This window comes from Gymnoscopelus microlampas (assembly GCF_963454915.1).
Source record: "Gymnoscopelus microlampas genome assembly, chromosome: 9".
Taxonomy (NCBI): Eukaryota; Metazoa; Chordata; class Actinopteri; order Myctophiformes; family Myctophidae; genus Gymnoscopelus; species Gymnoscopelus microlampas.
This window is the reverse complement of record NC_139946.1, coordinates 6,039,639-6,053,508: the sequence shown is the minus strand read 5'-3', so window position 1 is coordinate 6,053,508 and position 13,870 is coordinate 6,039,639. Positions and strand designations below refer to the sequence as shown.

The 13,870-nt window shown below is 43.1% G+C and overlaps 1 protein-coding gene across 1 annotated transcript; it reads left to right on the top strand.

The window, feature by feature from the left end:
- The first annotated feature begins 5,532 nt into the window (after positions 1-5,532).
- On the top strand, positions 5,533-11,713 carry LOC311052001 (uncharacterized protein). Its single transcript, XM_084066749.1, has 8 exons — positions 5,533-5,605; positions 5,903-5,944; positions 6,615-6,699; positions 7,617-7,711; positions 8,352-8,423; positions 8,684-8,755; positions 10,653-10,724; positions 11,370-11,713. Exons 5-8 carry the CDS (start codon positions 8,417-8,419, stop codon positions 11,540-11,542), a joined length of 324 nt encoding a protein of 107 aa, XP_083922875.1. The 5' UTR covers positions 5,533-5,605; positions 5,903-5,944; positions 6,615-6,699; positions 7,617-7,711; positions 8,352-8,416; the 3' UTR covers positions 11,543-11,713.
- Positions 11,714-13,870: the final 2,157 nt, after the last annotated feature.

The window sequence follows — 13,870 nt, the reverse complement described above, 5'->3', positions numbered from 1 at the left end:
TCGGGGGCATTTTTAATTAATTTGCCCATAAAAAGAACCACGATTCCCAGCAGCCTCTCTGGCACCCACAGCCGAGAACTTTATTAGCCCGACAATTAATCGTCGCTAACTACCTGGACTAATCATTGTAGATTTATTTGCCAGAATCGTATGGAATATTGATTGTCTCTCTTTCTTTTCTGACCCTTTCAGCACACCGTAACTCACTCTGGGAAGTAAGTGTGCAATGACATCACGGTTAGACTGCTAGAAAAATGCTTGGCACACTGTATACAGTAAAACTCTCAGTGTCAATTTGAACAGTGTGGAAGATGTATACTCACATTTCTTTGTACAAAGTACAAATATCAATACTGCAATGTAGAAATACTCTGTTACAAGTACAAGTCTAGTATTCAAAATTGACTTGAGTAAAAGTGCAAACCGTGTTTGTTTTTGTGACGGGTGTTTTTGATGAATCTAACATGTTAAAAATGGAGTTTGAAGTTATAATGGGTTTGTTTAGGAAGGGGGCGTGTCTGATAAAATGAATATCAATTATATAAATTTCTGAATCAAGCAACTTAAAAACTGCCCGGGGGGCTCACAAAAGCCTGAGTAGACGATAAAATGACGCACAATTATTTTGAAAGTGAAATATCCCTTTAAAGTACCAAAGTAAAAGTATAATATTTCCAAATTTGTCAGACGTTTTTGAAAATAGCAGATCTACAAGTATAAAATATGGCTTACCTGGTTAATGCATGTTTTATAATACTAATATAGCTCTATAAAGTAACTAGTAACTAAGCTGTCAAATTGTTGTAGTGGAGTAAAAAGTGCAATATTTGCCAAAAGATGTAGTGCAGTAGAAGTATAAAGTGCAGAAAAATGGACAGTACCAATGGAACCAAAAGGCCTCACTGAGAATGTTGCTGTGTGGGTTGTTTGAGTTTGCTTTTAACTGTTTATGGTTTAGGCTATACAGTATGCCTTTTTAACATGGCAAACAACACATCTAATGTGATTTTTGTACAAATAGAGAGCAGCTTATACCAGACTAGGTTACATATAGGCGGGGATGTGTATGTGTGTGTGTGTGTGTGTGTGTGTGTGTGTGTGTGTGTGTGTGTGTGTGTGTGTGTGTGTGTGTGTGTGTGTGTGTGTGTGTGTGTGTGTGTGTGTGTGTGTGTGTGTGTGTGTGTGTGTGTGTGTGTGTGTGTGTGTGTGTGTGTGTGTGTGTGTGCGCGCGTCTGTGTCTGTATGTGTCTCTATTTGTTGGTCTAGAGTAATCTAATCTATGAGAGTGAGCCTGGGCCTCATTATGTAAATTAAAAACCCTCATCTTAAAAGAAAGGCTACTGAGTGAGCCACAGCAGAGCACACACACACACACACACACACACACACACACACACACACACACACACACACACACACACACACACACACACACACACACACACACACACACACACACACGTGCACAACATTGAGCGTTTCCATACAAAGTATGAAGTGTCAAGGGGACCATTTAGTTCACCTGCCGTGTGTGTGTGTGTGTGTGTGTGTGTGTGTGTGTGTGTGTGTGTGCACACACCCAGGGACCCACATAGCAAAACCTATGCAGACTGGTCTGGCCCAAATGCCGTTTTCGTTCCGGCAGTCTGGCAGACCTCCGGCAGAATATCACTCCGGCAAGTGGTATGTGGACCGGATGTGAGCCAGGTCTGGCAATGATGGCACCGGTTACATGATGGCAAGCCGCATATGGGCCGAGTATAGATTGGGTTCATTTGGCCCACATTAGGCATTTTTGTATCTGGCCCACAGGTGTTTTGGGTTCATTTGGCCCACATTGGGCATTTTTGTATCTGGCCCACAGGTGTTTTGGGTTCATTTGGCCCACGTTAGGCATTTTACAATCTGGCCCACAGGTGTTTTAGGTTCATTTGGCCCACGTTAGGCATTTTTGTATCTGGCCCACATGTATTTTGTGTTCATTTGGCCCACATTGGGCATTTTTGTATCTGGTCCACAGGTGTTTTGGGTTCATTTGGCCCACATTAGACATTTTTGCATCTGGCCCACAGGTGTTCTGGGTTCATTTGGCCCACATTGGGCATTTTTGTATCTGGCCCACAGGTGTTTTGGGTTAATTTGGCCCACGTTAGACATTTTTGTATCTGGCACACATGTGTTTTGGGTTCATTTGGCCCACATTGGGCATTTTTGTATCTGGCCCACAGGTGTTTTGGGTTCATTTGGCCCACGTTAGGCATTTTACAATCTGGCCCACAGGTGTTTTGGGTTCATTTGGCCCACGTTAGGCATTTTTGTATCTGGCCCACATGTATTTTGTGTTCATTTGGCCCACATTGGGCATTTTTGTATCTGGTCCACAGGTGTTTTGGGTTAATTTGGCCCACATTAGACATTTTTGTATCTGGCCCACATGTGTTCTGGGTTCATTTGGCCCACATTGGGCATTTTTGTATCTGGCCCACAGGTGTTTTGGGTTCATTTGGCCCACGTTAGGCATTTTACAATCTGGCCCACAGGTGTTTTGGGTTCATTTGGCCCACGTTAGGCATTTTTGTATCTGGCCCACATGTATTTTGTGTTCATTTGGCCCACATTGGGCATTTTTGTATCTGGTCCACAGGTGTTTTGGGTTAATTTGGCCCACATTAGACATTTTTGTATCTGGCCCACATGTGTTCTGGGTTCATTTGGCCCACATTGGGCATTTTTGTATCTGGCCCACAGGTGTTTTGGGTTCATTTGGCCCACGTTATGCATTTTTGTATCTGGACCACATGTGTTTTGGGTTCATTTCATTTATCATTTTTGTATCTGGCACACAGGTTATCCTTACTTCTATCTGGCCTGCATGTGTTTATGGGCTTATTTGGCCCAGATTAGCCTTATAATTAACAAGCCCTAAAGGGCGATCTCGCGCACATGGGTGCATGCACATGAGCCCTTGCACATGGGCGTTTTGGCATGTATACCCTTCTGCTGAGCTGGTTGAGTCACACTGTGATGTCAAAACAGGTCAGCTATATCCATATATGGGGTCTCTTTGGCTTGGATGTGTTGAATCCTAAATGGTAAATGGTGCATTTATATGGCACCTTTTTTATCCAAGTCCCTTGGATTAAAAAGGCTGCAAGGCAGCAACCTGCGTACCAGGAGCAATAAGGTTCAGAGTCTTGCTCAAGGACTCTTCGACATGTGGACCTTGAAAGTGTATTCTCCGGGGTGGGTAACCTCTCAGCACCCCACCCACACTGTAAAATAGACTATTTTGAGCAGAAAACAAACCATGCCATGTCGGAACTACCATGTCATGTCGGAACTCAGCACACTACCACTGAAAGTCAATGGGGATGTGCTAAGAGTTCTGACACTTTCCGACATTGAAGGACGCATAAGAACCTTTGTTTATGTGAGTAGCGACGTAGTTTAGTTTATTTTGACAACAGTTTAGCGCCCGTAGCGCGGTGCCTCGCACGGTCCGTTTTTTTGTCATGCCGGAACCGGCTTGCCATAAGTGAGCCAGATCTGGGCCAGATCTGTTTGCCAGATTTGGCTGTGTTTTGGATGTGGATGTCTTTGCTCTTCGCACCATGGCAACCTCTTCCACCCCCTCCTGGGGGGCACCCACGATCCTGCCCGCCCCCCCAAACCCTCTGAGCCTTCTGAGTGAAAAGAGCTTGCTCTTTCTTCTGCTGTGCAGTGCATTGGCATCATCGGACCAGTCAAGCGAGCTGTTTAGGTGCACGCCCAGGAATTTGTAGCTGTCCACCAGCTCCACCGACTCTCCTTTGATGATGCTGGGTACTGGTGGGACCTTTCCTGCTTCTTCGGGGATCCACCGGCATCTCCTTAGTCTTGCCGGGGTTGAGTGGGAGGTGGCCCACCTCGCTCCATTGCACAAAGCCGTTCACCACGAATGTAACGTGGATAATGCAGCAAAGTGAATGGCAGTGATGACAAACACTCCTGAAGAAGAAACAGTAGTGCAGACACTCTCCAATGGAACTGTACGTGGAACTGATACTCACATGCACTTGCCAGTATCCTGAACATCAGCTGTACATGAGCTAAGCAACAAAGTCCTTATGAAAATATGTAATTCTTATACTCCAAAACGGCACTGCAACACGGCTGTCTCTGTAAAAAATGACACATGACTCAGAGTTTGAACACCTGTTCCATAACAGGCTTTGAGAACCCACACATGTGGGACTGGACTCCTGATTGGCTGTCAACTATGAATAAATCAAAACTCAAAACCCTCCTTTGAGGGGTTTCCACATGGGTCTGTAACTCAGACAGACTCCAGCATGTAATGGTTTGACATCCTGTAATATTGTTTTAAATACCGGGGTCCCACAGGGTGTCTTGCCACATTCTCTTCTCCATAAACACAAACAAAATCACATGCAATAACAATGGACTGTCATTCTTTAAATATGCAGGTGACAAGCGCTCTCTGACCACTTGTGGACATGCATGGTTCTCCCTGAAGCTGAGTGTCAGTATAAGACCCAAAAGCGCATGTTCCTCCTGAGGAGTCTGAATGATTTTAATAACAAGGACAGTTTAACAGTATTGAATCAGTTCTCACATTCAACACATCACAAAAATAGTTAATAACAACAACTCACAAGAATCATTAAACAATAAAGCTACCGAAATCACCCACCACACCAATATGTGTCTCTACATGCAGTAAAAAGTAAGGCAGATCATCAAGGACCCTTCAAACTGGGTTGAGGGGGTTCCAGGGGTACCCAGTTAAATGACATGACAGAGCCTTTTACTCTGTTATAAGTAAAAGGCCTGTGTTCAAATTGTTACTTGAGTAAAAGTACAAAAGTATTGGCATCAAAATACTTAAAGTATCAATAGTAAAAGTACTAAAATGTTTGAAAATAGCAGATCTACAAGCTCACAACACGGCGCCAATGCAACACGTTGTGAGCTTGTAGATCTGCTATTTTCATTATAATTTATATCTGCAAAGTAACTAAGTATAAAGTTTTCAAATAATTGTAGTGGAGTAAAAGTACATTATTTGTCTCTAAGTTGTAGTGGAGTAGAAGTAAAAGTATTGAGAATGGGAAATACTCCAGTAAAAAAAAAATACCTAAAAATGTTACTTTAGTACAGTGAGTAAATACACTTATTAACTTTACACCACTGTGATCTACAAGCTCACAACACATCGCTTTGTGACGCGTTGTGAGCTTGTAGATCTGCTATTTCCAAAGGATTTTATACACATGATAACTTGTAAAATGGGACATTGTGCATAATGAGTACTTTTACTTTGAGTACTGAAGTATATTTTGATGCCAAAAAATGAAAACCCTCCAACTCTATTCCCATTGCCTGAGAGACAAGAGCCTGCGGGGATTGGTCGTGATGGTTTCCCTGACAACCGATAAAACCTGCGCTCATTGGTCGTCCCTCAGAACACACCCCCGTGTCCTGTGCTCTCATTGGTTGCATGACTCCAGCGCATGGGATAACAGCTCAGCTGGTCTAATCAGCAGCAGCTGTGACTGAGATTGTCTTTGGGAGACGTCGACAGAACACAGAACAGCAAAAAGAGGTATGTTTATGCATTTATAATTATTTAGATCACGTCTGAACATTAATGGTTGAGAAATAACGTCGTGACTCAACATATGCTGCACATAATGTAAGATTCTGTTGGTTAGTTAGCCTGTAGTGTAACAGGTATTTCCTTGTAAACACAAACCGTTTGTTTGGACGTTTTAAAAGACAACATGCTATTAAAACAAAAGTATCTTGCCTTTTGTATATAGAATACATAGGTGTGTGGCCTTTTCTACTGTTTATCATGAAGTTGCCTCAATAATCTATATTTATTTTACTTATATTGCAGGGCTTTGTAGGCCAGGGGGGACTTTTAATAAGCAAGTCAAAGGTAAGGTTCCATTGGTACACTCTTGAGTTACTGACGCGTAAGGGTCCATTTGGTTCCATTTGTACACTGTGAGTGTACACATGTAACCAAATGGACCCTGACAGGTCTGTAACTGACAGTATACATGGAACCAAATGGACCCTTACAGATCTGTAAGAGTTACAGACCTGTACGGGTCCATTTGGTTCCATTTGTACACTCACAGTTACAGATATGTAAGGGTCCATTTGGTTACATGTGTACACAGTTACAGATATGTAAGGGTCCATTTGGTTACATGTGTACACTCACAGTTACAGATATGTAAGGGTCCATTTGGTTCAATTGGTACTCTCAGAGTTAAAGGCCTGTAAGGGTCCATTTGGAATCTTGAGGGTCCCTGCTGAACCCCACCTGAGAACCACTGTATATTTAATGTGTTGGTTCTTAAAGTGGGTTTCTAGAGATGGTTCCCCCAGGTGTAAATACACTTCTCTTGTGGGGTTCCTTGGAGCACAACCTTTTCAAATCTGAAGCCAAATACAATTGACATGGAAATCTTTGAGAACCACTGATATGATATAGCTACTTATAACTTATTTTAAGGTGAATTGTAATATGACAACTGTAAACAAAATTAGAGTTTGAATATACTGTATTGTTAGTTAATCAAACATTTCTTTCCTTGCAGGGCTGTGATTGTCATTGGTTGTATGACTCCAGCGCATGGGAGAAGTTCATTACTGTCTGATCAGCAGCTGTTATTTTCACAGCAAGTAAGTTCAATCTGGTTGATTCTGTTGCATCTCTGCGCTATCTTTTTCCTTGGTGTGCTAATAATCGTTCAAACAAGGCATATATATCATCAAAGACGTATTTGACTATCTGTCAGGACTTATCTAACTTGACTGCGTGACTCATTTACGCTGCACCGCACACACACCGCGTTTAGATGCGAGTGAGCAACAGGCATGCTGTCACTGAAATATGGACCGTGGTGACAAACGCTCTAAAGTGTGGCTTCACTAAAGCCTTAGATCAAGACTATCGTATATGTATTTTATCAAATCTGACTTTTACTTTCGTATCTACGAGAGTCTTAGTGACCACACCCCCAGTTTGCCCTGAAATGTCACCGGTAAAACCTGGAGCTGTATGTCTCCAAACATGTAGAAATGCAAAACATAAGGTGCTTGCCCCAAATGTTAAGTAGGTGTCCAGAGTATTTGTGCAATGTATTAGTTCATATTTTTCAATAAAGAAGTGCTTTAATCCCATCTGTGGCCGAACGCCATTCCCCCCCCTCGTTTACTTCCTATTTACATGTAAATTGTGTAATTCCGGCTTTCACTAGATGCGCCACGTCACTACCGCCGATCTACAAGCTCACTGCCTTTTTAAAAAGGAGGAAAAAAATTAAAACGTGCAGCTCACTGTATAATCCACAAATGAATCGACTGTTGGAATAAAGGCGAGGATGTTACTCTATTCATTAAATGTCTTAAATTGACTAAGGCTTAAAAGAATAAAGTTACTTTATTCTTGTGTAAATATGTAGATGCATTGTTGTTTTTTAAAATGTATCTTCTCTCTCTTCCCCTTGCTCCATCTTCTTCCCTTTCTTTATGGAAATACACCCACTGTTTTACACCTGCAAACCTGTGATGTGATAAAGCTTTTCTCATTCTCATAGGTGTTGAACCAAATCTGCTGCCATTAGCTGATACCCAATCCCTAGAAAACCTGGAGGAGCGGCTACAAAATAGCCCCGACCTCAAAATCCAACTGGTAAGAATTTCAGTTCTACTCGGGGAAGACACACACACAAAACCCTTTTTGTTTGTTGTTTAATGCTAACCCTTATCTTAAATTGGCTTCTAACAACTTTGCTGGGACATACAATATAGAATTGAGAAGCTAATTTAGTCAATCATGAAGGAACACTGCTATTCTATAGCTACTGCTATTTTTTAAAGAATTGTGCAGTAAGTGATTTTGTTTATTAAAAGATAAACATATCTATATTCGGATGGCAATAATTACTATGAAGTGTTCAGTAACAGGGGTCTCCCTGTCTCTCCAGGTGTTTAGTAAACAGAACATGCATGTTATGGTCAGATACCAATGTTATCCAATCAGAGATGACTCATACAGGATAAACAAGTGAAATTGGAAATGATGACACAAAGAAGTGAGCAGTAGCAGTACTCCAAGTCTTTCGGGTGACTGAACTCATTTCGGCTGCTTGTACCTGTGACCTTATGCTTTTGGTCATGACCCACACTTCAGCACAGAGCACATCATCCTTAGTTCCAAATTCTTGTTCTAAACAAAATTGATTTATTTTCCCTTACTGTTTTATTTACCGTTGCACTGAGAATTAAGACACATTACTAAAGAAACATTCTCATGATTGCTTTGATTTCAGGTCTCCAGCGTCAGGTGGAGGTGGGGGCAGAAGAGGCCGAGACAGGGGGTTCTCAAACAGCTCCAATGCAGAGTGAGTCTTGTCTAGAAAGATGGTGTGTTTACATTGATACAGTTCATTCTGGAATAGGGGTCTTGTCTGGCCATTAATACCTGAGCTTAAATTATCTTAAATTCCAAGTTCTTCTTCTAAACAATATGGATTTGTTTTTTCTTTTTTTTCCCTCCAGTTTTCCTTACTGCATTTTATTTTATTTATTTATTTTTTTACCGTTGCACCGAGAATCAAGCCCCATGACTAAAGAAACATTCTGATGTTTGCTTTGATTTCAGGTCTCCAGCGTCAGGTGGAGGTGGGGGCAGAAGAGACCGAGACAGGGGGTTCTCAAACGGCTCCAATGCAGAGTGAGTCTTGTCTAGAAAGATGGGGTGTTAACGTACAGTCAGTCCGGAAAGTATTCAGAATGCTTCACTTTTCCTACATTTTCTTATGTTACAGCCCTATTGAAAAAAGTATTTTTGAATATGTTTCCACAAGTTTGGCTCACATATTTTTGGGTAGTTTTGACCATTCCTTTTTGCAGAACAGCTGCAATATATGCCAGCTTATGTTCAGCTAAACAAAGTAACGTTTTAATTCAAATATCAACTTTAACGATCGGACCAGCATCTAGGCTAAACATGTCACGTTTGATCTCTTCGCAGAGCATCAGTAGAATAATGATAAGTGGCTGAGCTCATCAGTATTAGTGTTGGGTCGATAGTCAAACTAGGCTATAGATTTTAAGATATAATGTCAAATGATTGAATAAATCTAAGATAGTCTAATTGATACTGTACAGTATCAGCGGCGCTATAGACAAATTGTTTCAAACAGGCTGTTTTAGAAACAATTTTACATCAAGTTGTGCAGATGTGAAGGCGAAATATATTGAACTTGCAACGAAAATGAGAAAATCAGATTGATCAGAATAAGAGGAATTAGAGGGGTGTGTTCTAAAATAATAGCCTACTCTACACTGAAGGTATGATAATGACTGCGCGTGCATGAGGACTCCAGTCTTTGAGCTCATGACAAAACACAAAGGTTGCATTCGTTCAGAAAATAATGTTTGATACGAGCTGTCCAGAAGGCTCTCATCCACTGCAATGTATTCACTGAACTTCTGGTAGATGTTATGCCACCGAAAGTGTCATGGCGCATCTCTATGGACGCAACCACGTGATGTATGACACTTCCTTATGAGATTTTCCTTGACGGCTACCTAGAATAAAAAAGAAGGATAGATTACAGGGGCGTGTCCCAGCGTAGTACCGGGGTATTGCACATGCGCAGTAAAATCCTGCCTGAACATACAAAAAGGCTCAGTAGATGGCAGCGTGTGACCCTTAAACGGTAGTGTTTGTTTTGTGTCACTTCAGTAGCCACGGAGACCTGCTGAAGATCTTTATTTGCTGAAATTAAATGTTGATATGGCCAAAACAAGTAGGCCTATTTAGTGCCATAATAGGCACAATTGTGTGGCATGTCACTGAATGAATATTAGCCCAAACTTGGATATGGGGGTTTATGTCACTTTGTTGTTGTTCTTTATAACTATGTAAGTCATTTAGTCCACTTGTGTATTAGAATTACAAACCTGCAGCTGTTTAGGTGCTGAGTGGAGAGAAAAACAAACACACACCTCGACCGACTGAGAAGGGATCCTGGGGGTTTTTATGTAGCGCCTCTGCTGGAACACTCCGTCGTGCACTTCCTGATAAAACTGCGCATGTGCAATACCCCGGTACTACGCTGGGACACGCCCCTGTAATTCATCCTTCTTTATTTATTCTAGACGGCTACAAGGAAGTAACACGGAAGTATCCATTATTGTTTTACAATGGGCGGCGACACTACAGGCCAATCAAAGCCTTGTTTTTCCAGGGACTTCTGGGGTTGTTTCTTCAGTGCACTCAGGGCATGGTGCTGCAGCACATCAAGCGCACCGTAGATTCTGTCATGTGACGGGAAAGACCCGCGGTGATTGGCCAGTTTCTCCAAGAAACAAAAATGCCGACCATGTATGCTAATTACTGAGAATGTCCATCGGCCATTGCCGGATGAGGCATCTAGGTATTTATATCTATGCTTGTACCTGTGACCTTGTGCTTTTGGTCATGACCACATCTCATCTTTAGTTCCAAATTCTTGTTCTAAACAAAATGGATTTATTTTTCCTTACTGCGGTTTTATTTACCGTTGCACTGATAATTAAGACACATTACTGAAGAAACATTCTCATGATTGCTTTGATTTCAGGGCTTCAGCGTCAGGTGGAGGTGGGGGCAGAAGAGACAGAGACAGGCGCATGTGAAGGAGCTCCAATGCAGAGTGAGTCTTGTCTAGAAAGACATGGTGTGTTTACGTAGATACAGTTAGTTCTGGGATGGGGTCACGGCTCCAGACGTAACTTTTTCACTGGTGCCACTTAACTTTTCAGTAGGTAGCACCACCAAAAATTACTTACCCCCCCCCCCCCCATATAGCCTACAGTATGTAGGAATTGTGTTTTAATATACTACTTAAGATGTCTGCCAATATTGATAATATGGTGTACCATCACTAGCTTAAGTTTTTAAGTGCTTTATTTATAAAGTACATACAAAGTTCTTTTTACATAGAAAAATAAATACTCCTGGGAAGAGGAAGAGGAAGAAATCGTTATTTACCCAGGGTTTGGACTAAGTTGCAGTAACTTATTTCTTGCCAGACCCTGCAGGATTGTTAATCACCCGGTGATTTTCATACCTAGTGTCGTGTTGGGGAGTCGAACTGGGAACCTCTCTGTAACAAGCCTGACCCTCTTAACCACTAGGTCACCGCATCCCTTGGGTATACAAGCCTAAATAATAAATTTACTTTGATGCTGCGTTTTCCCCCCTCTTTTCTTACACAGGTTTTTATTTATTTACTATTTTACCAATAATTAAGCCACTTGACTAAAGAACAACATTCTTATGTTTGCTTTGATTTCAGGACTCGGATCTCATCAGTTCTGTAATGGCCAGAACAGCATCTACAACAGCCTCGTGGAGGAGGTCTGCCATCTCTGCGTGAACCTTGGTTCTGAGGGAGGTGCGAGCTACGTGGATGAGGGTCTCCTGGTACAGTTCTTTGTGACTCACAGTTGTCACATCGGAAATGTATAATGGACATGATGAGATTTGTTGACTCGGAATGTCAAATTCTGTGAGTTAAATTTTGGCGAGGGAGGACCGTCACTTCAGCAAAAAAGCACTACTTTTTTTTTCAGTTTACAGTTTCTTGTTAACTGCATTGTTCACATATTCCAAATGTTGACTGCATTGTTCATACACGCATTTGCCTCACATGGTTTGCAGTTTAATAATAAAAAAGCAGAAAACTTTATGCTTGTTTTTATTTTATCTTAGTCAATTATAGCCTGTGTATGGCATTTAGTATGGCTTGATTAAAGGAGAGAGCCTGACTAAAGCACAACCCCCCCTAAATAAGACCTTTGTCACACCCCATCTTAACTTCTACAGTTGACTTTTTTTCATAGGTGCTCCTGTTTCCATAGTGGAAACACTGTTCTGGCTCATCACTGGGTCAGCACAGTGTGGCCCTTTACAGCTGGCCCATGCACGGTTCATGTATGTCTGAGCTTCTGGCAAACCGATCTGGCGCCAGACCAGGGGGTATAGACCATTGCTCCGAGCGAGCCATGACAAACTGCATGATACGGGCCATAACTTTGCCAGCTTTGGGCCAGAACATTATGTCCACAGCTGGCCCTGTCCTGGCAAATGTATGGGCCAGCTGTGGGCACAGTGTTCTGGCCCTATGCTGGTGACCCATATCTGGGCCAATTATGGACACATTGTTCTGGGCTAGTTCTGGCCAACCATGCCTAGGCCAAGTATGGACACAGTGCTCTGGCCCTGTGCTGGCCAACCATGTCTGGGCCAGCTGTGGAAACACTATTCAGGCCCTGTGCTGGTGACCCATGTCTGGGCCAGCTGTGGAAACACTGTTCAGGCCCTGTTCTGGCGACCCATGTTTGGGCCAGCAGTGGAAACACTGTTCTGGCTCATCACTGGGTCAGCACAGTGTGGCCCTTTACAGCTGGCCCATGCACGGTTCATGTATGTCTGAGCTTCTGGCAAACCGATCTGGCGCCAGACCAGGGGGTATAGACCATTGCTCCGAGTGGGCCATGACAAAGAGCATGATCCGGGCCATAACTTTGCCAGGTCTTTTTTGCTATGTTCTGGCTCATCACTGGGTCAGCACAGTGTGGCCCTTTACAGCTGGCCCATATACGGTTCATGTATGTCTGAGCTTCTGGCAAACCGATCTGGCGCCAGACCAGGGGGTATAGACCATTGCTCCGAGTGGGCCATGACAAACAGCATGATCCGGGCCATAACTTTGCCAGGTCTTTTTTGCTATGTGGGGACCTGTATGATTCCTCAGCTGGTTGTGTTCAGCTCGTAACAGGGAGGTGTGTGTGTGTGTGTGTGTGTGTGTGTGTGTGTGTGTGTGTGTGTGTGTGTGTGTGTGTGTGTGTGTGTGTGTGTGTGTGTGTGTGTGTGTGTGTGTGTGTGTGTGTGTGTGTGTGTGTGTGTGTGTGTGTGTGTGTGCACGCGCATGTGTTTGTGTAACAGGGAGGTGAGTGTGTGAGTATGTCACCGGGGAGAATGATCGATGGCTATTAAAACCCACCAGTCCCTCAGAGCAGATGGAGTACTGCGTGCGCGCGCGAGCGTACGTGTGTGTGTGTGTGTGTGTGTGTGTGTGTGTGTGTGTGTGTGTGTGTGTGTGTGTGTGTGTGTGTGTGTGTGTGTGTGTGTGTGTGTGTGTGTGTGTGTGTTTGCTAGCTCTGCTCATGCACTGTGTTTGTACAGGTGGGACACTATATAGCAGTGGCGCTAACCTGTTCCACTCCATTTACCTCTGGAAGTTGGAGAACCCTACCACCGGCTTCACTGTTTGTGTGAGTGTGTCAATGTGTGTGTGTGTGTGTGTGTGTGTGTGTGTGTGTGTGTGTGTGTGTGTGTGTGTGTGTGTGTGTGTGTGTGTGTGTGCGTGTGCGTGTGCGCACACACGGGCACACGTGCACATCTGTGTTTGCATGTGTGTCTATAAGTCTGTGTGTGAGTGTTTGATTGGGAGGCTGTCAGCGTATATTTGTGTTTGGATTTGCTGGTTATGCTAGGCTGGCTTTTCAGAGGCAATAAAACATGAAGTAGAGGGAGGAGGTGGTAAGGAGGGAGGGAGGGAGGTAGTAAGGAGGGAGGGAGGGAGGGAGGGAGGGAGGGAGGGAGGGAGGGATGGATGGAGAGACAAAGCTGGGTGATTGTTTTAAAACAAGCTGCAGTTTCAGTCTGCAGCTGATAGAAACTAAGAAAGTAGAATGAAAGTTTGTCGGTTTTCCATCCAGAGAAGAAAAACGAAGACGTGAGTGAGAGAAAGAAAGCGAGAAAGCGAAACACAAGAGAGAGAGAGAGAGAGAG